The following is a 27495-nucleotide window of genomic DNA, read 5'->3' as shown; positions in this document are numbered from 1 at the left end:
GCAGCATTGTAACTACTAGCACCTTACACCTGTCAGTGGAGACTTGGTCATAGTTTCACCTTAAACACGAGATCTTTGTTAAAATAAACCATGACAATTACAAGTCTTCCACACAACTTGTGTTCCTGCTTTGTCATCTTTATTTACCAGGAACTGTCACGAATTCTATACAGCACAGAGAGACCTCTAGTGACCAAATAAAATAATGCACATAAACATACCACTACAGCACACAGACTTCCAATCAGCTCAGGTTTGCTATCGCTTTGTTCATTTTAAATTGCATCCTACCTGCTCCGCCATCTCCTGGCTTCCCAGTGGGCAATCTGGTGATTTACACTGATCCCTTCAAAACAAAGAAAACTGGAGAGGTTATCCTCATGGTTTACACTCCAGCCTTGGACATCTCCCTGTAACACTAGTTTGTCATGAACAAGCCCCATGAAGCTGTGCTAGTGCCCAGAATCATGACAAGAGAAACAGCAAACTAAACTAACTGGAATCTACTTTACTTTGGCAGAGTTACACTAGGGATACATTTGGCCTCATGTTTTTATTACACTATTTTCCTCATAGGTACAAGCAACATGAAACCATGTAATTCCAACACAGCCTGGGGAGATCTGTGGAGCCACATGGCTGTATAGCACTTGGTTACCATTAGATCCATTAATGCTATTGCACCATATCCAACTGGCCAGGTGACAGTCCAACCATTCACAAGCAATTACACACAACAGGCCTGGTCCTTAGCTTGTGTAGATCTCCATTGAAGCTGCAGCAGTTCACAGCAGGGAGGATCTGATTTTACAGTTCTCCCTGCAGTCACCCTCAAAATCCTGTTTGAGCTAATGGCTGCTATTCAGCTAGCCTCTTTGAACCAAGCGACAGCTGATAACAAGCATCCTATAAGACGTCGCAACCCATAGAAGCAACCCAACTGGAAACCACACAAAGCATTTCTGAACTAGGCCAGATGTCAGAGAGCTCTGCATAGACCCACTCCATTTCAGAAAATGCAGGAACTGTGACTAGGAGAGAGGTCTCGGGAGTTGGCCCACACATGGGTGCGTAACAGAAACCCTCTCATTCCAGTATGGCTTCGTTCCCTATAGGCGTATATTAATCTTGAGCCTACACATCCCCATGCCGGGTCGTGTTGAGGAAACGTGAGAGTGGAAGGTGGACATGTCCAGGAGCAGGGGGACGCCCTCATTGTATTAATTGGCATTGAACAAATAGGTAACAAACGTCAGTGCTCCTGCTCCACTACTCATGGGCATGTAGGTAGGGCAAGCGCACCATGGAGATATGGCCCTAAAAGCGACCCTCCTCCTGCTGACACATCGCTGCAGTGTCTCCATTCTGCCCACATTCCATACAATACGATGGGAGCCCAGAAAGAAAAATGAACTCTTCCCTCGCTGGTATGTCAGGAGGCATCTTAAAGCTCCACCTTCTCCTCTTAGGCCGCATCCCTGTTAGAGGGCAGAAAGCAACTCGCTGACCATAGTGATTTATGGCAGGCCAGGCTCCCTCAGCTGCACATCAGTTTTTACCTTGGGCTCTTGCAGGCAACTTGAGCCGCACCGGATCAGGATCATGATACCAGACTCACTCCGGGGGCTTCAGTCTTCAAAGATATTTTAAACCAAGCCCACAAGGCCACCCTATGGAAAGCAAGAGATGCCCCCCCTGCATAACAGAATCCTTCTGCCTAAGCAGTAGTTCTGGATTATCCTCTGGGACATTCTCGGATATGGCATGACAGCCCATTCAAGAAGGTCGTAAGCAGGCATAAGAACGGCCAGACTGGGTCAGACCAAAAGTCCATCTAGCCAGTGTCCTGTCCTCTGACAGTGGCCAATGCCCCAGAAGGAATGAACAGAACAGGGAATCATCAAGTGATCCTTCCCCTGTCACCCATTCCCAGCTTCTGACAAACAGTGGCTAGGGACACCATTCCTACCCATCCTGGCTAATAGCCGCTGATGGAGCTATCGTCCAAGAATTTATCTAGTACTTTTTTGAACCTTGTTAAAGTCCTGGCCTTCACAACATCCTCTGGCAAGGAGTTCCACAGGTTGACTGTGCATTGTGTGAAGAACTACTCCCTTTTGTTTGTTTTAAACCCATGGCCTATTAATTTCATTTGGTGACCCCTAGTTCTTGTGTATGAGAAGGAGTAAATAACACTCTCTCATTTACTTTCCCCACACCAATCATGATTTTTAGACCTCAATCATATCCCCCTTTAGTCATCTCTTCTGCAAGCTGAAAAATTTTGTCCTCACATAGCAACCATTCCATACCCGTAATTACTTTGGTTGCCCTTTTCTGTACCTTTTCCAATTCCAATATATCTTTTCTGAGTTGGGGCAACTACACCTGCATGCAGTTTCAAGATGTGGGTGTACCCACAATCAAACTGGAAAGTTCCCATCATGCTCTCCTACAGTCACTTGTGTGAGATCACCGCTGCTCTTCGTATCACGCACAAAGCCCAGGGCTGCTTCACCTCCCCAGGCCTCAGCCAAACACACACATCGGGTGGGCTAGAGTTACAACAGGCGGTCTGGGTAATGAGTTCCACATGCAAGACAGGGGGAGGGGGTGTATGATATGCAAGGGTCAGCCAGCATCTGAGAGACTTGAGGACATGTGGGTGAGCAGTGCGAGATGGGGGACGGGATATTTCATAAGGTTGGGATTTACAAAAAAGCCTACAGCTGCAAGTGCTGCTTTAACATGGTCCCTGTGCATGAGTGAAAGGGGGGAGGCGAGAGATGGGGGCGGGGGGCACTAGGAATGCAAGTTATACTCCTGCTCACACCACAGACCTGACTGCAGTCAATGAGCAGGGATTCTTATTTAAAAGGTCTATGGTACAGGGCAGATGGATGTACATATCAGAGCTGCACAAATAGGTTTTTTTGGTTCCTTGGCCAAAAAAAGTGGGAAAATTGCAGGTCAAAGCAAAACCAAATTTCTGTTGCATTTTTTGTGAACCAAAAAAATAAACACAAAATGTCCTGCCAGGTTGAATGACAGGCGTCAGTTGTGAAGTGTTTTATAGTTAAAAAAAAAAACACAACACTACCTGCATTGGAAGTAAATTTTGAATACAAAAAAAAAAATCAAACACGTTTCATTTAAAAATGTTGAAATGAAACATTTTAATTCAAAAAAGAATTGGGCTTCCCCTCCTCCCCCTCCAGTGAAGACAGTTCAGCAAGTTCTCCAAATATTTCAGCCAACCCGAATTGTCAACTTGCAGCAAAAAATAGTTTCAGATAAAAAAAAAGTTGCCCGCTCTGAGGCACATCATAGAGAGAAACTTGGGAGAAAGGCTTGACGCCTCTATCCGGGATGGTGGGGGAGATTCATTCCGACCTCACTGGCAGGCAGAAATGGTCTGTATGTTAAACTGAACAGAGCAGCACTCCAGAAAAAAAACAAGGAAAGGGTGATCACAAAGGTTCAGAGCCAAAATGACAACTGAAGGGAAGGGAGATTGCAGATCAGTCCTAACCTAGGGAGGGGCATGTCTGAGAAAGCCACTCCTGTTGCTTTGAGAGGCGCGGCAGCTGTGGTGAAGGAAGCAATTCTCCTGGGCAGGAGAAAGGGAGAGTCAGATGTAGACTCAAAATCATCTAGAATCCAGCAGTCAATGGAGATGGTTAACAGGCAGGAAAACTTGAGCGGAAGAAACCAGCCCAGAGAGGGGGAAGAGGTTGGCTGTGGAAATACAGGAAGGTTCTTAACTCTATTGAGATCAGCCATGTGCTAGCAGCAATGAGGTGAACAGGAAATGAACGAGTGAGTGCAGCTTTGGAGCTGGCCTGGAGCCCAGGCGAGCTGTGTTCTAACTTGGCCTCCCCGTGTAAGTTCTCTAACAAATGAGAGACGTCACGGGAGACGGAGCAAACCTGTACTGGGGCCCTCTGCCTCATGCCCTCACGGAGTCTCTAAGTGGAGGACGGTTGTGAATGTTTTTCCCTCTCTGGACAATTTTCATGCTGGGATCCTCTGGAAGGGGCTAAACCCGAAAGTGAAGCCAGATGGCCTTGTCTCTTCTCTGCATCAGGCCTAATGGGGCGCAACATAGATAATCCACAGCTGGGAAACAGCAATGCAACACTAATGGACACCACCAGCCAGAGCATGCATTTGTTCTGGCCAGCTAGGTACTTACACAGATTTCGTCGCCACGGGATCCAAGCACCTTCTGAGCATTAATCCTGACTCCTCCATGAACTTGCTGGGTGTCTTGAGTGAGTCAGCTCAGCCCCCCGAGCCTCCAGATTAGCCTGTGCTTGTCCTCACAGGTGATCAAATCTGCATAACACTTTGCTCCCACAACATGCCCAGATGTGGTAAGGAGGGTCACCAACAAGGAAGGGAGAGAAATTGACAGGCAGGGAGGCTGCTATGGGTGTCAGTGGAAACTCCGCAGCTGTATGGGTGGGGGTCACAATTAGTATCTCTGAGGATAACGCGACAATCTAGATTCACCAGCAGGAGCCAAAGCCACCACCCAGGCATGTGAGGTGGCTCTTTGCTGCAGTCCTGAGGACTCCTTGAAGCCCTTTCACGGAGTAGCCACGAGACCTCTGAGGAGCTCAAGGAATAACTCAGCTCCTGGCCTGGACAGCCCGTTACCTCAGAGAACCTGCGAGGGAGAAATGCCATCTCAGGAGTGACTGAGATCCCTGGCCTGCTCACATAGCAGGCTGTAGAAGGCAGATGGCCCCAATGAAACCCTGGCCTCTCACAAGAGATGCAAGAACATCCCTGAGGGTTGGCTGGGATCTGAGATCCATTGCTCCCTGTATTATCCTACAAGACTAGGCATATGCTACCCCAAGCAACAGGCCTGGTTCTCCTCTGCTTTGAGAAACAACGTACATTTCCTTTCCATGCAGAAGATCAGCTCTGCACACGTGGACCTGACAACGCCAGGCCTGGTGCAGTGGAGAGCCAGGCCTGGGAACTTAGCAGGCGCTCAGTTCCAACAATCAGCAGCAAACCTGACCTCTTCCGGCTCCGCAGACTCAACCAAGGGAGAACTCCCTCATCGTTCAGACACTCGGTGCCAGCTTTCCACTCTCGAATCACAGTTTTGCAGTAATGCTGGCACCAATGTTTTTCTGCTCTGAGCAACTCTTGGCTCATCACACCAGGTTTAACAAAACCTGCTCTTTAGAATGTTCATGACTGAGCCTATTATATCGTTCCTTTTATTTTGTCCCCACTTTCTCTGATTCAAAAAATAGCTTGTAGGTGGTTTTCTTGCATAATCTGCCTGCTGCTGGAAACGGCAGTGGGCGTGAGGAACAATAGCGACGGGAAGGGTTTATGCCAAGACCCTCTCTTGTATTCAGACACCCAAGTCCCATTAATTTCAGTGGGAATTAGGTACTTTTAGGACTTTGTCTTTTGGAAGAAAGCTCTGACAGAGATGGAACACCAGCAGGAAGGTGCCCTGATTAATGCACAGAGCCACCTTTGGAAGAAAAGCCAGGTGAGGCCATAATTGTACCTGGTCTTTATAAAAGATCACGTAGGGAGGTTCCGAGATCAGTGCTTTAAGTTTCAACACACATATGGCTGAACTCCTTGCACCAAAAGGGGGGGCCAAGGAGCAAGCACCCAGAGTTCCCAATAAGGAACAGAATCCTTTACAGCTGGGAACACCCTTTTGAGGCCTTGGAGGACTCAAGCCAACATCACAAGGTGCTGTGTGCTGAGCCCGAGTGTGACTGGTCTGGTCAGCGCCAAGTCCATAAGTAGATAAGGGAAGGGAAAAACTGGAATCTGACAATTATATACAAGAAAGTTTGTACAAACTCCTAAAGGAAAAAATTTTGTAGAGCAAAGGAGTGTCTGCTGCGCCGTCACTGGTGGCAAGGAACTGAGGGTATTGGGGGGCCAGCAGTGCCTCTTATACCACACCATATAAGGTGCTACTGCAGGGGGCGCCACAGCCAGCCCCCTATGCCTATTGCTGAGGGACAAATGTCCAACAACAGTTCCTGTGGCGAACACACATGCCAACATGGAATGGACAGGAGTACTCAAAAATAATCCATGTTGTCTTGTTTTATACAGCCGATCTTGCATGACCGGCTACAGTGCTCATTAACAGCTTCTGCTTTGTGTCCACTTCTAAAGTGAAATAACCCCCTCCCCTCCCCCAAGGCAGACACCAAGCACCCAGTGTTGGTAACTTACCCGAGAAAGGCACAATAAACTTAAACAGCACTTGTAAATAGCACAACCATACTGCTCCCAGAGTTTAGTCCAGCTTTGGGGCCGCATCTTCCTATCACACTCAGCCTCTGCCAGAGGTATATAAAACACTGTGAAGCCCTCAGGATACTAGGTAATGGAACCACATGAATGTTATGGACAAAGAGAATTGAGAAAGAATAAAGTGTCAGCTGTCTGTGTGTTTGGAAAAGGGAAGAAAACAAAATATAAGCTCTAAATGAAGCATCTCTAAAGAAAACATTCACTTGATGTGCAGCAGCAGTCAAAAAAGCAAACAATATTAGGAACCATTAAAAAAAGAGATAGAAAATAAGAAAGAGAATAACTTATTGCCTCTATAAATCCATGGGACGCCCACATCTTGAATACTGCATACAGATGTAGTTGCCTCATCTCAAAAAAGATAGATTGGCATTGGAAAAGGTTCAGAAAAGGGCAACAAAAATGATGGGAGTTTGGAACAGGTGCCATATGAAGAGAGATTAAAAAGACTGGGACTTTTCATCTTAGAAAAGAGGAGACCAAAGAGGATATGATAGAGGTCTATAAAATCATACAGGTATGGAGAAAGTGAAAAGGAAAGGTTATTCACCTGTTCCTAGAATGTAAGAACTAGGAGTCACCAAATGAAATTAATAGGTAGCAGATTTAAAACAAACAAAAGGAAGTTTTTCTTCATGCAGCACAGAGTCAATCTGTGGAACTCCTTTCCAGAGGATATTGTGAAGACTGGGACTTTAACAGGGTTCAAAAAAGAACTAGATAAATTCATGGAGCTTAGGTCCATCAATACTTATTAGCCAAGATGCATAGGAATCGTGCCCCTAGCCTGTGTCAGTCAGAGGCTGGAAATGGATGACAGGAGAGTGATCACTTGATGATTACCTGTTCTGTTCACTCTGTCTGGGGCATCTGGCATTAGCAACTGTAGAAGACAAGATACTGGGCTAGGTGGACCCTTAGTCTGACCCAATATAACCGTTCTTATGTTCTTACATAGCTATACCTAGGAGCAACAAAGAGCTATTGTTTGTAGCTATGGTGTTGGGTAGAGTGGCCTCTGAAACAGAGCTGAAATTCACAGTGCTTCTGCAAATTCCAGCCCATCAGCACTTCTGATGGCAAAATCAGGGCTAAAAATATCCAGTGCCTTCTGCTCTACATGGATTTAAGGTGTACACTCAAAGCCTGAGCCACAGAAGCATACATGCTATTTTGCACATGCATGTAACTGTACATTCTGCATGTCAGACACAGGACGATGCACTGTACAAGTGCCAAGACCGGAGTGCACAGTGACCCAGCCCAAGGCACCATTTATGTGCCATGTCAGCCCCATGCTTGCTCGCTGTGGGAGCGTGGATTTCACCCACCTTGAACAGCCTAACACTAGAATTTCCAACAGGGAATGCCATTAGCTGTTTTGAGGGTACAATTCTTCATGCGCAACGTTAACATTAGAGCTGATCAGAAAATGGAGTCCCAGTTCCAGGGGAAAAAAAACAATGATTTTTTTGAGGGGGGGGGGGAATATTCATTCCAAAATGGGACACAAACCCAAAACCTCAATATTTTTACCTGCAAAGTGGAAGTCCTTAATAATTAATGTAGAAAACCTCAAAACCTTCTCACTGTAGAAGCGTTTTGTTGTTTCCAAAATAAAATAGACTCCCCGGGAGCCAGGCGGCCAAGTAGTCAGGCAAGCTGGCCGGAACTTGCTTCATTGCCATGAAAATGTCATTCACAGCAACACATTCCCGTGGCCGGTTTCAATATGGATGAATCAGCAGGTTTCGTTTGACAGCTCCAGTTGGGACATTGGCAGCGAACGGGTAAGTCTTTGCACCTGCAAAATGCCTCTGCAATGGTGCATGGATAAAGGAGAGGCTTCCTGGGGGGAATCCAGCTCGTAAGAGCCAAACACTGTCGTCTATCCTTCCACTGTTTTGTACCATGCCGCGTAGCACAATCCAGCAGTGCCTGAATAATTCCCGAGGGGTGTGATAATCTGCATCTTCCAAGTGCTTTGAGATCTTTAAGGGCGATAGATCTGGAACTGAATTCCTGCTCAGGATTCAACTGATTTTGGTTGCCAAAATTCTAGCCTCTTTTCTCATATTTGTAAAACTGGCTGTGGAACATCAGCAGCCCAGTGGAGACAGGACACCTGTGTAGCGTGACCGCTCCCTCCCAAACCTGAACAGTATCCATGGAGACAACACTTCAGTGACAATGACTAGTGTGACTTTCGGGGAAAACGGGCAGCTCTGTCCCCCTCCCCCAATCTACTGTACGCTCTAGAAATTAAGACTCAGGAAAGGGACTCTGTGGAGTGGGTCAGAGCAGGAGCAGGGTTAAAAGCACATCCAGCAAGGCAAGCCACCTGCTCTTAACTCAGAGGGAATCTCTCTGCTGCCTTTCCAGGAGCATGTGCTTTACATTCAAACCCCTGATCCTGGAGAATAACCTTGGAAGGGGCCTCTCGAATCAGTGGGCCCAGCCTGGAGCTCAAAAGGCTCTGCACCATGGCCAAATACATCTCTGCTCTCTGCAAACGCACCCTGCAACGAGCAGAGATCTAGCGGCACAGATCGTGTGGACCTTGGGGGTAGGTGAATAGACACATCCCCTCAAAATGTGCTTCCATTTATTCCCTGTCAGGGCCTGATTCTCACTCATACTTGGGCCTGGTCTACATATAACCTTGTTCACTTGTTCACTTGTTCATGGCTTTAAACTGATTTAGTTCAACTGCTGTAGACCCCTGGGGGTCAGCCAAGCAGCAAGGAAGCTAAATCAATAATGGCCATTTTAAAACCTGTTTCCACCCAGGAGTATGTACAAGTTTAAACTAGTTTACAAATCTAGGTTAATGAAATCACTGTGGATTGATCAACATACAAGGCAACAAGACTCTAAACCAGTCTGGTTGAATGACAGGGCCTTTTGATGGGTGTAAATGGACCTTTATGCAGCCAAAGTGATTTAAACAGCGGCAAAGTGAAAGTGACAATCAGGGTCTCCTGAGCTGTGTAACTTGCTCATTTGAAAAAGGGAGAGGTGATACAGGGATGGTGTCCCTGGCCTCTGTTTGCCATAAGCTGGGAATGGGCGACAGAGGAGGGATCATTTGATGGTTCCCTCCCTCTGGGGCACCTGGTATTGGCCACGGTTGGAGGGTAGGATACTGAGCTAGATGGATCTTTGCTCTGGCCATTTTTATGTTTTTGTGCACTGCAATGTTTGCATTGGAAAAGGTGACCCACCAAACCGTACTCAAGGATTCAGTTTGCTTTGATAAAAGAGCTAACATTTGCATGTAAAAGCTCCCATTACCGGGTAAATCCGAGAAACAGACAAATCTCATACTCTGGGCATGGGCCAAAAGCAAGGATTTAACGAGCACCCTCATGGGATGGGCGATGCTTCCTCTGTTGCTGTCTCGATTGTATCTGCAAACAAACGAGATAGCTAGGCTGAAAACCTAGCACCTTCTCCGAGGGCTGGAAAACACCCTCAGTCCATCACGCAGCTGCTCACGCACTTGTGAAGACTGGCTGGCTGCAGGCAGATTGCCATTTCTTCATCTCCAGGACCAACTCCTTGCTTTGGTTTGGCCCAACCAACTCAAGGTCAACACCTGCTTGTTGTATTATTCCCGGGAATTTAAATGGGATTCTTCAGGTTGCCAACTGTCTCACTATGCTTTTGTGGCATCTACTACAATGGTGCTACAATCTCAGCTAGGCCTTCTACGCATTAGCAGGATAATACAAGTAATAACTGGAGACAATTGTTCAAACAAAGGTTTGTAGTCCTGCGGCGTCAACTCTCTCAGGACCTAATGTGTTGGAGACAGAAAATGCCCCAAGCCCCCGTGTGCCTGCAAGTGAGCAAGATACCCATTTCCAGCATCTAAAAGGAAGCCCTGGCTTCTCCAGCCAGACGGGCTCTCCTGCCCCATTCATTGAGGGATGCCATAGTATGGAGTCCATGCCAGGGCATTCACTTTCAGACTGGTGTGCAGAGTTTACTGCTAATTTAAGCAGCGCTGAGTCCAATATGGCACCTGAACCGCTCTGATAACGCAAACCCTCGATGGAAAATCCATCCCTGGCTTTTAACTTTAAGATGTGGAGACACAGCAAGGGGCCTTCGTTTGAATGTAGGCGCTCAATGTCTAGCGGAAAAAACATAGTGCATGACTTCAAAGGAGCTTCGTCGCTTTAATAGGCGGCAGAAAACGGCAAATGGCCCCCAAATCATTTTGCCAATTTCCAGTGCTATTAAATATAATCATCTCTGCTCCCTTTAATCTTTGCTTCCCTTCTGGGACCTGGCAACAAAGGAAGTGCAGTAATGAGAAGCAAAGGCAAGCTGTAATTGCAGCAGAGAATGTAACCTCCTAAACACGCTGTCAAACGGCAATAGACTCTCAACTTTTTATAGCAGGAGGGGGCGGCCTTGGAGGCAGGGAGCTCAGGGATGCTCATGGCCCAAAAGAAAGAGGGGAAGAGCCCAGTCCACCAGTGGCTAAGCTTGGGTACCTTTATCTGCATGGGACGACGCTCTGCTATTAGAATAACTCCACGGAAATCAAGGGCACTTCACCTGGCCCCACACATGGGGATTAAGAAACGAGAACAAATGCAAACTCAAAGCAGCCAGCTCTCTGTGCCACTTGAACTGTGGTGTGATCCTCCCCAACCCTCAGAGCTGCCTGGAGTGCACCCCATAGCACTCCAATGGCAAGTTAAGGGTCCAGGGCTCCAGACACTCCCACAGTAGCAGCCAGGAGTCCTGGGCCCTTTGGAATCACTGGGCCCCAGGACAATTCCCCTTTTGCCTTCCCCGTACCACCAGTCCTGTCTGGTTAACTTCACATCAAGTGTGTGTTTGTGGGGCAACACTCCACCGATCAGTCCCTTGTGAGAGCCAGTGATCTTATAAATAACAGACCACATGCACGTCAGTCCCCCTCAGGCAACATTAAACAAGATCTTAAAAAAGCTTGGCGGTGGTGGGGAATTGATCTTTCAGCAAAAGCTGAAACGGCATTACAGCTCTTCCCGTAACTGGCTGCTTCCTCAGCCCGGCCATGGTTTGATGCAATATTTGGACAAGGACATCTTGGCTCCTTGGTCGATGAATCCCCTATACTTAACTGCCACATTTCTCACAACTCAAGACCAGACATTGCAGCTTGAGCACCGGGGCTTGATCCCGCCTTCCCGCTGAAGGCAAACCCCTCTGGCCAGCACTAAATATCACACTCCCACTTTCGCAGCCTCCTGGCACCTGATCTGCTGGACCTCAGCTCCCTTTAGGCCTTGCATCTGTCTCCTCTTGGCCGCTTTCCCTATCAACCGAGCCCTTTAGCGCAGGGATCACATTCCGCCCAGCCAGTCTAAAGGGTCAGACATCTAGTTGTCAGTACTCAGCGAGCCGGAAGCAGCCTGGACCGGGAATGCAGATTTCCTTTTGGTATGGGGAAGCAGTGTGGGTTAGTGGACGTGACTGAAGGGGAGCCAGGAGACCTCCTCTGCCAATGGCCTCCTAGGTGACCGTGAGCAGGTCACGTCCCTTCGCCGTGCCTTTTCTCCATTCCCCGTCTGTTTACGCTGTAAGGGGCACGGGCGGTCGGACTGCGCGCAGGTACGGCACCCAGCACAGCTAGGCTGCAATCTTAAACGGGGCAGCTGGCTGCCCCCCAGCAATTCTGCCCTTTTCAAGGGGCACTGGTGAACTGAAGGGGGCTGGGTCCATGCAGACACTCCTTTGCTATCCCAAACTTCTCCCTGGAAGTTGGATGGCTCTCTAGGCCTACAATGCAGGGCCAGACATTTTCGGGACCAGCTACAACTGAATTTCTACCCAAGCAGCTTTCCAGGAAGAAGATCCCCTCCCAACGTGCCCCAACACGGGCCAAGCAAGCCGCCCAAGGAACAGGCCATTACTCTGCCATGGCAGACGAACAGTGTGGTGTCCTCACCTGTCCCCCTGGAGGGAGCGCTGCCCCACCCCTGAGGCTGCCTTGAAAAGCAGGTTACAGGACACAGCTTCCCCTTTGATTTAGATTGTCACAGCAAGAGTCAAAGGGGAGCTCACTCAAATGGCCACCAGGCTGCCAGGGGGAGGAAAGATGCTATTTAGGGTCCCTGTGACTTTCCACTCTGCCCCCCCGCCACACAACCCCACTGGGAATGCCAAAAGAGCAGGGGTTGGAGAAGGCTGGAGAATCCACGGTAAGGCAGGGAGGTAACATGACCAACGGAGAGCCCCTCAATACAGCCTCACTGGCCCGCAGACCCACTGGGGCTTTCCTGTAGGAGCTGGCTCCTCACTCGTCAGCATCAGTCCTGACGATTCCCATTCCATGCTGTCACTGCACGTGGGGACGAACTTCGCAGGCTCCGGCGAGGAGACAGGTAAGCAAGGGTCCAAAAGGAAGCTGTGCTACTGGAGGAAGAGCGCCGAGATAGCAGGGAAGGGCTGGACTTTACATGCCCAGCCATTCTCCTTGGATCTCAGGACACATACAAGCCTCAAGGAGCAAAACCCCTGGACAAAGGCCCAAAGGGCAAAGTCAAACACACGGGCTCTAGGCAGCTCAAAAACTCCCCCCAGACTCTTCAGACCCAAGGTGTCCAACCACGTTAGTGGCTACTGCTATAGCAAACTAGCCTCACTCAACTGGTCAAATAGCCACTGGCGGCTAGCTTGTTGGACACCACGGTTTTAGACGGCCTGGCAGTTTACACAGCGATCACACCCACTAGTGCTGATCCAGTGAAGAAAGCTACCAGTTTCACCAGCTGCATACGAACAGAAGCAGTAACAGGCCAGTTCAAAAGCTATAGCCAGGATTTAATCCTTTGACTCTGTCCTGGGACTGGCAGTCCTGAGATTGTTACACGGCCAACGCCTGGCACCAAGCACTCATTTGTCCTAAAGCACTCATTTGAGCCTGCTGCTTGCAGCCAGGTAACAGCTTGGATCAATTCTTGTCCTCCACCTTCTCCCCCAACATTTACTGCTGCCTTTACCAACCTTTTTTTTTTTTTAATCATTTGGTATCTGTTAGAAGTAACACATCTCTCTCTCTCTCTCTCTCTCTCTCTCCCCCCAAGGCAAAGCTTTGAGTCTTCTGAGCCAAGCCCAACCTTGTGGTATAGCTATACAGTACAACCTTGCTTCTTGAGCAGTGGGGAAGCAATTCAGGAGCGACAGCCAGCCTGGTGTGTCTGCAGTTAGCATGTGGTGGCTGGCCACATGGATAATGTACCCCCTGGGCATCATGTTCCTCTATTACTGCATCCAGGGGGTGACTTCGCAGAAGGGTAGGAAGCAATGACCTTTCCCTGAAACTGGGGTTTCCTGTGGATCCCATTCATTGAATCTACACAGCAAGGTGGTGAAACAATTAAAGAAATCCAGAGACCCTTCTCACTTGTTCTGGCTTTATCTAAACTGCCAAGTGAACAACAAAACTGTTGGCATTCACAGGCGCTTAAAAAGGCCCCTCCGCCCCCAGACAAAAGTTTTGCTGCAGCAGCTCCTTGTGACAGCTCTCCTGTTGACATGAATCCTGCTCGGAGGGGGCAAAAAGTACTTTGTCAGCAATAGTGCCAACCAACAGCGTTCACACTGCCAGACTTTTAGCAACACTGCTGTGTCCGCACGGCCATGTTGCTAAAAGCTGTGTAGTGTAGACAATGCCTCTGTTTCAGCAGTGATGACGGTTTCCCCTCCATTAAATAAAAACAAAACAAAAAAAAGCGCATCAGGAAAGTCACGGTCCATGGTAAATTGCAGGAGCGTGCACGAAGGTCCGTTTTTCCTCTTTCCAGTAAAGCGTATGCAAGTGTGACAATGGAAACTTTCCTGAGAGCAGCAGCCGACGTGTTTGTATAGGCCCACGCTGGGGGAAGTCTGAATGGAACAACTCCCAGACAGCTGTTAGGAAAATACTCGCCGAGGGAGTGTAAAAGGGAAGTGAAGCAACGCTAAATCCCATCCAGGCAGCTATTCTGCAAAGTAGGAAATTAACCCTTCCAGCAGGCAAACCAGCACACTTCCCAAAAGATGCTGCTCCTCCACTGTGTCGCAAGCTTGCAAAATGATTTAGACCTACTGCTTAGTCGCCATTTTCAGGAACACATACTGATAGGGGTGGCCTGCTCACAGTTTAGCCGTACCAAGAGTCACTGTGCTCTTGGACTGAAGAGGCAGTAACAACTTGGAAGTGCATTACTGGGCGTGTGAAAAATGCCTGCAAGGAGTAGTAATTACCAAGGGGAACAGAGTGATAGGATGCTGGGCATTGTGCGGTTTGGGTGTTAATGAAGAATACAGGGGATTCCCCGCACATGCTGTGCTACTGGAGAGGAAGGAGTGTGTGTCTTAAGTGATGCACTGAGCATAAAGTAGTTTGGAGTGTTCACTGGGAAAGGCAACAATCTCCCAAACATTTCAGTCTGAAAGCCTTAGAGTCAGTCATTCCCGCTGAAAGCAAGCGAATGGAGAGGTGGGAAATCTGTAACACAACAATGGCTTAACTTGCTGCCATTAGAAAGATGAACCAACGAATGCTTAAAAAGAATTGACTCCAAATATTAGTTCTCTCCCCCTTTACAAAATACCATTGTATTCAGATCCATCATTCGCCCTCCTGTAGAGCCCAAAGCACATTACAAAGTTGTGCCATCCCTATTTTAGAGGCTGGGAAACAGAGTTAGAGATAACAGGAGACCTCCCTGCTGTTCCATTTCAGAGATGGGAACAGAAACTAGACATCATGGCGCGCAGTCCAGCATGTTATTGACAGCAAAAGATTGGCTCCAGGCAAGCCAGCTGTTGGTTGGGTTCTGTTTTCCCCTGGTTTCACGTGAGCCATCCATGATCTCCACTTCAAACCAGTGCAGTGTGGGAAACAATCCAATAAGTCATCCTGTTGGAAATTCACCTGACACAAGGGACCTTTTTTAAAAGCTGGAGAAAAATTGCACCTCTTCTGTTTTAGCATCACAAAGCAGTTACTTCAAGTTGCTTGTGCTTTGAAGAGCCAGTTTATTTTTAAAAAATTACATCTACACTAAAATTAAGAGACCAAGAAAATGCGTGATTTGTACTGCCAGGTTGGTGAGGACAAGTACAGCTTCTTCATCGAGTTTAATCCTATTTTTTAGTTTGCTGACGGATGTCTGGTTATGACACTGTGGCTAGAGGTAATTTCTGCTGGGCATCCAGCCTCTAACCCAGAACAATCAGCATCATAGTGCTCATTGCTTTTACCTACTGGGTTATGAGCTAAACTGTGGTCTCTCTCCAACTCCAGCTCCCAGACAGGAAGGAAAGTGGGCAGTGCATGAAGATTCTTGCGTTTTCACAGATCATGCTTATGTTTAACATGCTCCATACCCAGATCAGCCAAAAATCCATTTGCTGCAGCCTCCAGGCATATGTACTCCCCTAGAGACCAATCTCGGCACAAAGAACTGTTGCTAAAAGTTTAGTGAGGTCATATGTCTGGCAAATATAATGGCAACAAATTAAACTACTTTTTTAAGAACTTGGCTTCGGGTTTGCCTTGGAGATCCAAAACAAAATCCTTAACCCTTGGCTGTCCTACCATGAGTCACTCAGAGCAAAATCGGCAAAACAAGCCCTTCTCACACTGTATAGTTGTATATTTTGGAATAAAATTACAACCCACTCCCCCCTCACTCACTCATCTACTCAACTGCTTCCTGAAATAAGAGTTTTGCAAAGTGGTCATTATAGATTTTCCAATGCCATGAAAATGCTAAATTTAAAAGTGCAGGTCGATGTAAATCACTCAGGAAGATATTTTGTTCTAATGTTCTGTTAAGAGGCTTTGTCAGCCTTTGAGATCACAGAAACTTGGAGCTACACTGGTAACTTGAAGTGTGGAATTTCCAAAACAGTTTAAACGAGTTAAGAGGACAGGTCTCACTGAAAACCCATGGCACTCCTGTTTCTAACTTAGGCAGGTGCTTTTGCGAATACAGCCTCTAATGCTCAGGAGAAAAATTTGAAATTTATTGATCCAGAGCATTTTTAGCTGAAAGCTCAATAGAAAGAAGCCACCTCAGAACATATATTAGACATGTCTACAACATCATTATTCTTCTAAATCAGTTATAATGCAAGTTGTGTACACATATACCCTTGGAAATTAGTTCATCTTAAAAACTAAAAGGAAAAGAGTCTACATAAAACATTATATTCATATTGATTTTATTGAAAGCTTCCATAAAAATATTATACAAAATGCGTAGGTCTCCAAGACATTAATATATTTACACCATTAAGAGCAATACAAAACTACATTTCATAAAGTTTGAAGGGAAAAAGCACTTAAAAGTCAAGAAACTGAAGAAAATTGAAACCTAACTTAAATAAAAGAATGTTCAAGACATTTCAATTCAACTGATAAGATCCAATTACAAGTTCTCAATGCATGAAACCACTTTCCATTCTAATAATTTCTACCAATCAAATTAGATCAGGTTAGGAATAATTCTTCTTTAAAAGCAGATTTTCCTTTTCTTTATTTCCTTTCTCCATCAGTGAAAATGATGTAATGGATCCACAGCAGAAGGCCACTGAAAGCTTCTAGAAAGCGTATAAAAATATGGTTAAGGGAAAAAATATCACTGGATTGATTCCAGAAGATTCATTTGAGTGAAAATAGTGATTTCTCAGATTCAGAGCTTGGAAATGGAGAAAACAAGTATTCTTAGTCTGTGGTTCTGCAGAAAAATTCAAATTCATCATCCAAAGATGCTTGGAAACAAAGCAAAGCTACTAAGTGCTTGTAAACCAAAATGGTGCTGAGAGTGAAAGTGAAACAAGATTTGTCAAAAAGTGGAAATAAGCAGTCCTGTCAGAATTAACAAGACTTTGATAGAATTCAGGTGGACAGAGCCTTACTTGGAATCAGGTGCCAGGAAACGGGCTAGTTTTACATGCCAACCAGGCCTCTGGCACACTCCCATATTGCACAGAGCACGTCTGGAGATGGCAGGATTTGGGAACGATGTGGGAGAGGAACGAGACCAGGAGTCAACACAAGTGTCATTGAATGGGTCAGAAATGCAGCAGCTAGAAGTGTGTCAGTAGCCAGGTGAGGCTGGGACTCCTTCAGCTCAAAGCAAAATGCTGCACTACAGTTCTGCTATTTATCTGCCTCTACACAACTCCCTTAGAAATGAATGAAATATATCAAGAAGAAAGTTTCTTGGGACCGTATGGTCTCTCATTGCTGGTGCCTCTCATCTTGCCCTTGGGCCCTGCTATTTTCATTCTCTACACATGTGTAAGAGAGGCGTAGATCCCATACACTAGAATAGTCATGGTGCAAAGGACATTCATTCAGATTTTAAAGAGATTTTCATCCAATTGTCTAGCAGCCATCTGGGACTTGGGGGAGGCAGAACCTTCTAAAAGCAGGAGTCACATTCCCCATTTGAGGCTTGCTACTGTTTCAGAACAGAGGTGTGCATCCGCTACTGGGGCACTCTTTGCCTGTGAGCAAATGCGCCCCCCAGCGCACATAGCCACAACAGAGCAGCAACTCTGGTACAGCACATGCAAGATGCTCCACATTCCCCACATGCTCAGATTCATCCATTTAACTCAGCAGCAACAGCTCTGAAAAGCTAGGGTCTGCACTCCACACTTGCGCTCTGACTAGAGCCAGCACTAGGCATAAGTAGACTCAGTATAACTCCTGCCACTCAGGGGGCTGAATAAGCCACCCCCCAAGTGAAGTAGATTACACCACTGACCTAAGCACTGACATAGCTACTGCTACTCAGGGAGGTGGAGGAATTATGCCAATGGGAGAGATCTCCCCTGTCAGCAGAGCATCTACACTAGCAGAGTTACACCTCTGCTGCTGTAGCAATTCTAGTGTACACTAGCCCCAAATAAGTGCCTAGGGCCCCAAGCAGCTCAAAGAAACCCCATTCACTGATGTATCATAAGGCAAAAAAATATTCTTGCTTGGGGCCTCCAATGGCCTAGCAATGCCTCTGCTCAACAGGGAGGTCACTCAAAGGATCACAAGCTGTTAGTCGTGTTTAGTGAAATAATTTTATTATTACAGTAACAAAATGTGTATTTACAGACCCTATTGGCTATACATTTTATTTCAATACAGTAAGTAATTCCAGCTGTTAAAAATGATTAGAAACACACAAACAAACCCCCAGGCCTCCAGACCACTCCGGCTTGGTCAGCCCCTTGTAGAATCAATTCCCTTTGCTGTGCATGAGCTTCTGCTGGTTCTCAAGACATTCCTTAAGCTTGTCCTCGGTCAGCGTCAGTCTCTGCTCCAGAATGGAAACGGTCTGCACAGTGAAACAGGAAAACGCAGAGAGCTGCTGAACGATACATGAAGATAAGCCGCACGCTGTGCGCTTGCTGTTAGTACAGCTGCCAAACACAATGGATCACAAGCTCTTGCAGCTCTGTGCTCCACAATCAGGGCTTCCAAAGGGCTCGATGCTCAGCAACCTCTGTTGAGGATAATGGGAGCTTGCTGAGCTCATCTGAAAACCTGGCCTTAGTTATGGGCGCTGAGCGGCCTCACAGAATGGGCCCAGACTTCCTCTTCACTCCCTCCCTTCTTTGGGGAGAGTGTGATGTCCTTTTGTACCTAGACAATTTGGGCCAAATACCAGAGAGCTCATTTAAGAGGTGCTCACTAAGCCCCTGGCATACAGATGTTTTCAATAGTTTCTCTCTTTTTGGACCTGTTGTCTTGCATTTCATCTCTCAGTTCCAATTCTTTTCTCCTTTCCTGGCTGCTGTGCCACTTGGGCTGCTGACTTATGACAAACAGACAGACCAGAAATTAACTGACAGACAAGGAGTCTAGAGTAGACAATTACAAAAACAATGGTAAATATTCTTCGACATGGTTAGCTGAACACTGCATTTGTGCCCTCTAACAGACTGTGATTAATGCCTTATAAATATCACTAGCTCTTTATCGGAGCTCTAAAATCTAGATCCTGCATACTTTGCATGTCTGTGAGCATATTTGAATAACAAGGAGACACTTTTCTGCTGGAAGTCATTTATTGATTACTTTGAAGTAATCAAAGATAGTCAGCAACATAAAAGTGCATTTCAAGGGCACTAGAGCAAGCTGATAACATTGAAATATTGGATACAGAAACCATTAAGGATAATAAATCAAGATTTAATCACTTAAACAATTTCATATGTATGAATATTTTTACGTTATTAGTGAAAACCAAAAAGGAGACGCTTTGTTATAAACACCAATAAAACACTCCTCTCACACATGAAACTGGAACACAGGAAAAACATCTTTTTGCAGGGATTCTTCTAAACAGAGCAGTGATGCAGACTAGGGAGGGTGGGGATGCGATTTCTAAAATTAGTAATTCTATCAGTTTCAGACTCCTCAAACACAGCAACAGATCTAGATACAAGAGAGAAGCAACACACATCCCCCTGGAGAGTTAAGAACTGGGATGACGACTGGTCAGTTCAGCAAATATTGTTTGGCCTGGGTTTGAGGGTGAAATAAGATAAAAATATGGAACAAAGACTGAATGCCAGGGGCAAGCCCAACCCCACTAAAACAAGTGCAGGTGGATGCTGTTGGAATTCATTTTCCTTACTACCCACAAGTCGGCCAGGGCACAGCTCTGGTAAGAACCAGGACTGCACACAGCCAACTTGCTCTCTCCAGTTGGCAGCACCCTTTTAAAGGGTTCAACTGCTGGGAACCCGATGCAAGGGACTAGCAGGCAACAGAGGTCAGGCCTGCCCCCACATTCACTGCTGGTGGCGAGAAGCGGAGCAACGTGGCTGGGAGCTGAGTGAAGCAGGCTGGGGCTGAGATACTCCACTTCCTGCCACTTCTGGTGAGTGCGAGCCCGGACCCTGCTGCTGGTACAGGGCCCCCCACAAATCCCTGGGGTCATGTTGCTTGGGAAAGTGGGTGGAGCAGGGCTGGGAAGAGGTGGAGCTAGGACAGGACTTGGGGGTGCATGGCAGGATGTCCCAAGCCTTCCACCCCTCTTTAAGACGGCCCTGACATCTCACTCCACTTCCCCACAGCTCTCTCTGCCACAGTGAGTACAGGAGGCCTGACCCTGCTGCTGCCCTAGCCAGTCTCTGCCCCCCAGTAATCCCAGAGGCCGCATCCCTTGGGGCAGAGAGTTTGGGGAAATGGGAGAGTTTGGGGAATTTTTAGAATGGGTCACTTGTCTGATTTTACCTTACTATTACTTTGGAGTTTTATTTAAGGACACTGTCTGAAGATATTTAAGGACAGAGGCAGGTAACTTTGATTTTTGGTTCCCCCCCCTTGCGTACTTTGGTGAACTTTCAGACATTTAAGTTCTATAGTACGTAAAGGATTATATACACAACATATTTCAAAACTATCTGCTTTTGTTTAGCCACTAATGTGTACTGAATATACATTGCTACTTCTAGTTCAAAGTGACCTAAACATTGATCCTTTCACTATAGCTCTGCAGAATTAGTCACTTTAAAGGCATTCACGCCACTTTAAACATATTGGCTACGTCTACACTGGCCCCTCTTCCGGAAGGGGCATGTAAATTTCAGCAGTCGTCGTAGGGAAATCCGCGGGGGATTTAAATATCCCCCGCGGCATTTAAATAAAAATGTCCGCCGCTTACTTTGAAGTAAGAATAAGAGCCTCCGGAAAAGGGCACTTTTTCCGGAGGATCGGGGCCAGTCTAGACGCTCTTTTCCGGCTTTTTTAAAAGCCGGAAAAAAGCGGCGGACATTTTTATTTAAATGCCGCGGGGGATATTTAAATCCCCCGCGGTTTTCCCTACGACGACTGCTGAAATTTACATGCCCCTTCCGGAAGAGGGGCCAGTGTAGACGTAGCCATTTAGTCTAACAGATTTAGTCTTTGAGAGGACATGGGCAACAGCCCAGGTTTAGAGTAATAGCTTCTAGAAGCCGAAGTCCCAGTCCCGCAAGGCACTCTGCACCTTGGGCTGAATCCAAAGCCCACTCAAGTCAATGGGAAGATTCCCATTGACTGCAGTGGGGAATTGCTTCAGGCCATTTCAGAGAGGTGCAGAGTGCTCCTTCTCATTGAAGGACAATAGAAGCTGAAGGTCCACAGAGCTCAGTGAAGGTGCTCAGCACTTTTCTGGAGCAGATCTTTGTTCTGTAGCCTACAGTGACACATGGGGTGCAGGTTTAGAGAGGAAAAAACTTTCCACATTTCAGGACTATAAAGGAATGAAAACAAGCATGTTTCAGAGAGTTGCTTTCAGCAAAAAGTAGCTACGAGAATATAAACGCAGAGCACTGTCAACATCCTGCAAAGACGCAAAATATCCTGAGCAAGCCTTAAAGCTACTGTATCTTCAAACGGGAGGATTGGGAATTATGAAAAATAGCACCTAGGTCCTCCAGATTTCAAAAAGCAACAACTCCTCCAATATTTCAGAGGTTTTTCAGATAGAAATGTTTCTTAAAGAGATCAAATAAGGAACACAGCACTAGAATAAAAAAATTGATGGATTTCATATTTTCCACAAGTCTCTCTTCTGATCTCTAGTGGGCCTCTGTTGTACACAAATACAACAGTGGATAAGAGCCAAAATTTTGGTACTTTACCCAGCTGAGCTGCACCTATCTGAAGTTATTTGTGAATTTTACAAACCCTTCCGCTTGTTCTATACTTAATGCATCTCAAAGAAGGGAAGGACCATTTCAGTCCTTTGCATTATATGTTCTGACTAATATTTCTGAACGTAAACACAATCATGATTTGGTTTTACTTATGTTAGACAATATATACTTGATTTTGTGAAAACTAGTTTCAATTTGAATTAAGCTCAGAATTTGAAGGCAAAAAAATATTTTTATACTCATGAATCTCATTTAAAAACTTCCCACCACCACAACCTCTTTGGGAGTAAGTGAAATGATCCTTTAACCTCACATAACCTAGACTGTCCTTAGGTCCTGATGTGGATGATCCCAGGGATTGACGAACTTTACATTTCATGGTGTTGATTTTCCCCTGGCTTCAATGCAGGGTTAGTTTTGAGTGTATATGAAACTGTTTCCTGTGGGTGGATTATCTCAGCAATTTATGAATTTTCATGATAACCTGATTCTGAACACTGTTTTCATTTGGAACAGACATCTTTCTTCCCACACAAAACAGAAGCTATTTCCCTCAGCAAGTGCCCACTGTATTCTAGTGTTACATATATTTGTTCTACTGGTAATGGCAACTGTTGGTGTTTGTGATGATGGCGAAGTATATTAACCTTGCACACCAATCATTCCAAGTTAAGTTTTCCATTGCAGTGATATATTAATTCACTGACCTTCTGCTCTTTCAGAGGAATATTTGAACCTTAAATGCAGCTAAGAAAGAGAGTGAGATAGCATACTGACACATTTGAATTCCAGGTCTCCTCTAGATACACCACACATACTCTAGAGGGAATGGGTTTTAATGAAAAAGCAATACGAAAGAAAACATCTTTGTTTCCCCACAAAAAAGTTTCGAGAATATCCATTCCAACTCCTTATCTGGATACATTTGGTATGGCTAGCTGTAGTCCAATAGCTGGGGCTGGCCCATATCAGCTGATTTGTGCCTGCAAGGCTTGGACAATGGAGCTGTTTAATTGCAGTATGTTGATGCTTGATGGTGGCCAGGCTTGGGACCCTAGGTCCTATAGCCCATGCTCGAACCCAAGTTTAACCATTTCCACAGCAATTAAACAGACTCATAGCCTAAGCCCCTCAAGCCCAACTGACACAGGCCAACTGTGGGACGTGATATACCTAGACTTTAGTAAGGCATTTGACACAGTCTCGCATCATCTTCTTATCAATAAACTAGGCAAATACAACTTACATGGGGCTACTATAAGGTGGGTGCATAACTGGCTGGATAACGATTCTCAGAATAGTTATTAATAGTTCACAATCCTGCTGGAAGGGCGTAAAGAGTGGAGTTTCACAGGGGCCTGTTTCGGGACCAGTTCTGTTCAGTATTTTCATCAACGATTTAGATATTGGCATAGAGCCGTGGTCCCCAGCACAGTGCCCGCAGGCGCCATGGCGCCCGCGGGGGCATTTATGTGCGTCTGCGCCGGCATTTCAAAACTACTCACATTCAGCCCTGCTTAGAGCAGGGTCGGAAGCCTGGGGCCCGCAAGGGAGCTCGACGCGGAGCTTTGGAGGCTTGAGCCCCGCCCCCACTGCAGCAGGCAGCACACGCAGGCGCTTTAGTAGCAAACCCTACGCTAGTCGGGTCCGGCTGCGATGCAGCAACAGCCCCGCCCCCCACGCAAAACAGCGTGGCGGGGCCCTTTGTGGTGCAAGAGCTGCGAGCCAGCAGGGGAGGGTCCCTCATGGTCACTTCTGCTCCCCCCGCACAAGCCCATTGGCCGGACCTGGACAATGGCAGCTGTGGGAACCTACCAATCCGCAAGCATATGGCCAGGCAGGTCCTGTGGGAGAAACAGGAGAGCAGCGCATCTGCTGGTAAGTGTCCAGCCCCCCAGCTACTCCCACTCCGATATCTTCACCCACAGAACTCTCCTCCCAGACCCTGCACCCCAATCCCCTGCCCTGAGGCATAATCCAAACCCCTGGCCTGACACCCCCCCCTCCCCCCCAGTAAAATGTCTGGTATTTTCAGTTTCTCAGCTGGAAAGCCACTTGGGACATTCTTCCCCTGCCATGTGGAAGGGAGTGTGAAATTTAAAGGTGCCATGATTTTTTTTTGGGGGGGGGGGTGCTTTTTTTTGCTCAACATTTGGACATCCTCCCCTTTTTATTAATGCAGAATTTTGTTTAAGAATGAATTATGATATAATTAAAATAAAAATTATCCAACTAAATTAAGTTTCTATCAAATTTACCCAATTCACATTGAATATGAAAATAGCTTTCAATTTCACATTTGACGCCTTTTTCTGTTGGCGTCTGAAAAAATGAATGTGCTATTGGCCACAAAAAGGTTGGGGACCACTGGCATAGAGAGTACACTTATTAAGTTTGCAGATGATACCAAGCTGGGAGGGGTTGCAAGTGTTTTGTAGGATAGGGTCATAATTCAAAATGATCTGGACAAACTGGTAAATAGGATGAAGTTTAATAAGGACAAATGCAAAGTGCTCCACTTAGGAAGGACCAATCCGTGTCACACATACAGAATGGGAAGCAACTGTCTAGGAAGGAATGCTGCAGAAAGGGATCTGGGGATCATAGTGGACCACAAGCTAAATATGAGGTGACAGTGTGATGCTGTCACAAAAAAAGCAAACATGATTCTTGGATGCACTAACAGGAGTGTTGTGAGTAAGACATGAGAAGTCATTCTTCCGCTCTACTCTGTGCTGATTAGGCCTCAGTTGGAGTACTGCATCCAGTTCTGGGCACCACTTTTCAAGAAAGATGTGGCAAAATTGGAGAAGGTCCAGAGAAGGGCAACAAGAATGATTAAACGTCTAGAGAATATGACCTATGAAGGAAGACTGAAAGAATTGGGCTTGTTTAGTTTGGAAAGAAGACTGCGAGGGGGCATGATAGCAGTTTTCAGGTATCTAAAAAGGTGTCACAAGGAGCAGGGAGAAAAATTGTTCTCCTTGGCCTCTGAGAATTGGACAAGAATCAATGGGCCTAAACTGCAGCAAGGGAGGTGTAGACTGGAAATCAAGAACATAAGAACGGCCATAGGTCAGACCAAAGGTCCATCTAGCCCAGTATCCGGTCTGCCGACACTGGCCAATATCAGATGCCCCAGATTGAGGAATCACAATAGATAATCCTCTCGTGATCCCTCCCGTCACCCACCTCCAGAGAAACAGAGGCTAGGGATACCATTCCTACCCATCCTGGTTAATAGCCACTTAATCTCCATGAATCAATCTAGCTCTTTTCTGAACCCTGTTAAAGTTCTAGCCTTCACCGAATCCTCTGGCAAGGAGTTCCACAGACTGACTGTGCGCTGAGTGAAGAAAAACTTCCTTTTGTTTGTTTTAAACCTGTTGCCTATTAATTTCATTTGGTGACCCCTAGTTCTTATATTGTGGGAATAAGTAAATAACTTTTCCTTATTCACTTTTTCCATACCAGTCATGATTGTATAGACCTCTATCATCTCCCCCCTTAGTCTCCTCGTATTTAAGATGAAAAGTCCAAGTCTTTTTATATGCTCTTCCTATGGTACCTGCTCTAAGCCCCTAATTATTTTTGTTGCCCTTTTCTGAACCTTTTCCAATGCCAATATATCTTTTTTGAGATGAGGCGACCACATTTGTATGCAGTACTCAAGATGTGGGCGTACCATAACTTTATATAGAGGCAAGAAGATATTCTCTGTCTTATTCTCTATCCCCTTTTTAATGGCTCCTAACATTGTATTTGCTTTTTTGACTACCACAGCACACTGCGTGGATGTTTTCAGAGAACTATCCACAATGACTCCAAGATCTTTCTTTTGAGTAGTTGTATTTAAATTAGACCCCCATCATATTGTATTTATAGTTTGGATTAATTTTTCCAATGTGCATTAATTTACATTTATCAATATTAAATTTCATTTGCCATTTTGTTGCCCAATCACTTAGTTTGGTGAGATCTTTCTGAAGCTCCTCACAGTCTGCTTTGGTCTTAACTATCTTGAGCAATCCGGTATCATCTGCAAATTTTGCCACCTCACTGTTTACCTCTTTCTCTAGATCATTTATAAATAAGTTGAATAGGATGCGTCCCAGGACAGACCCTTGGAGAACCCCAATAGTTACTTCTCTCCACTCAGAAAACTGACTATTTATTCCTACCCTTTGTTTCTTGTCTTTTAAGCATTTATCAATCCACGAAAGGACATTCTTTCTTATCCCATGACAACTTACTTTATTTAAGAGCCTTTGATGAGGGACCTTGTCAAAGTCTTTCTGAAAATCTAAGTATACTATATCCACTAGATCTCTCCTTGTCCACATGTTTGTTGACCCCCTCAAAGAACTCTACCGGTGTGTCTAGACTACAGAGTTTTTTTCGGAAAAAAGTGGCCTTTTTTCGAAAAAAAACTTCCCCTGCATCTAGACTGCTGCCGCATTCTTTCGAAAGTAAATCTAAAGAACACGGCAAATTTTTCAACTGCAGAAAATCTCATTTTATGAGGAAGAACGCCTTTTTTTGAAAATGCTCTTTCGAAAAAAGGCGCTATGTAATGCAAACTGTGTTTTTTCGAAAGAGAACATCCAGACTGCCTGGGTGCTCACTTTCGAAAAAGCGGCTTGCTTTTTCGAAAGTACTGGTTTTAGTCAAGACGTTCCTTGTCGAAAGAGGCTTGCAGTCTAGACGTAATCTAGCAGATTAGTAAGGCATGATTTCCCTTTACAGAAACCATGTTGACTTTCCCTCAAATTATATTAATCCATATGTCTGACAATTTTGTTGTTTACTATAGTTTCAACTAATTTGCCCGCTACTGACGTTAGATTTACCCGTCTAATTGCCAGGATCACCTCTAGACCTCTTTTTAAATATTGGCATCACATTAGCTATATTCCAATCATTAGGCATGGAAGCCAATTTAAAGGATCAGTTACAAACCACAGTTAATAGTTCTTCATTTTCCCATTTGAGTTCTTTCAGAACTCTTGGGTGAATGCCATCTGGTCCTGGTGACTTGTTTATGGTCCTTTCTATTTTTCCCACTAGGATTTGACTTCCACTCTTTAAAATATGCCTTTTTACTGCTTCTCTTACTTGGTTGTTATGCCAAAGTGGCACTTTTTTGGTTCTCTTACTGTGTTTTTTAATTTGGGGTATGCATTTAAGATGGGCCTCTATTATGGTGTCTTTGAAAAGTTTCCATGCAGCTTACAGAGATTTTACTTTTGTTATTGTACCTTTTAATTTCTGTTTAATTAACTTCATTATTTTTGTGTAGTTCCCCTTTCTGAAATTAAATGCCACAGTGCTGGGCTGCTGAGGTGTTTTTTCCCCCCAGTACAGGGATGTTAAATTTTATTATATTATGGTCATTATTTCCAAGCGGTCCAGTTATATTTACCTCTTGAACCAGATCCTGTGCTCCACTTACAACTAAATTAAGAATAGCCTCTCCCCTTGTGGGTTCCAGAACCAGCTTCTCCAAGAAGCAGTCATTTAAGGTATCAAGAA

The 27495-nt window shown here is 45.7% G+C and overlaps 1 protein-coding gene and 1 long non-coding RNA gene across 6 annotated transcripts in view; one reads left to right on the top strand and one right to left on the bottom strand.

Moving 5' to 3' along the window:
• Nucleotides 1–27495, bottom strand: part of POC1A (POC1 centriolar protein A) — a 161852-nt gene that overhangs the window by 60157 nt on the left and 74200 nt on the right. Inside the window, exon 11 of one of the 4 annotated variants that reach the window (XM_075939430.2) lies at nt 18375–18650. The exons of 2 other annotated variants lie outside the window; for them this stretch is intronic. In XM_075939430.2, the coding sequence (XP_075795545.2) occupies nt 18552–18650 (99 nt within the window). In that variant the 3' untranslated portion in view covers nt 18375–18551. Of the gene's footprint in view, nt 1–18374; nt 19131–27495 lie in introns of those variants that run through there. One more of the 4 variants, XM_075939432.2, reaches the window with a different exon arrangement.
• LOC142830963 (uncharacterized) overlaps nt 1–27495 on the top strand; it is a 56316-nt gene that overhangs the window by 8738 nt on the left and 20083 nt on the right. For both annotated transcript variants that reach the window (XR_012906536.2, XR_012906535.2), the window contains exon 2: nt 8021–8105. This is a non-coding gene — a long non-coding RNA (uncharacterized LOC142830963). The remainder of the gene's footprint in view (nt 1–8020; nt 8106–27495) is intronic.

This window comes from Pelodiscus sinensis, chromosome 11, assembly GCF_052426305.1.
Source record: "Pelodiscus sinensis isolate ZL-2025 chromosome 11, ASM5242630v1, whole genome shotgun sequence".
Taxonomy (NCBI): domain Eukaryota; kingdom Metazoa; phylum Chordata; order Testudines; family Trionychidae; genus Pelodiscus; species Pelodiscus sinensis.
The sequence above is the reverse complement of the archived record's forward strand: the minus strand, read 5'-3'. Positions and strand labels throughout refer to the sequence as shown.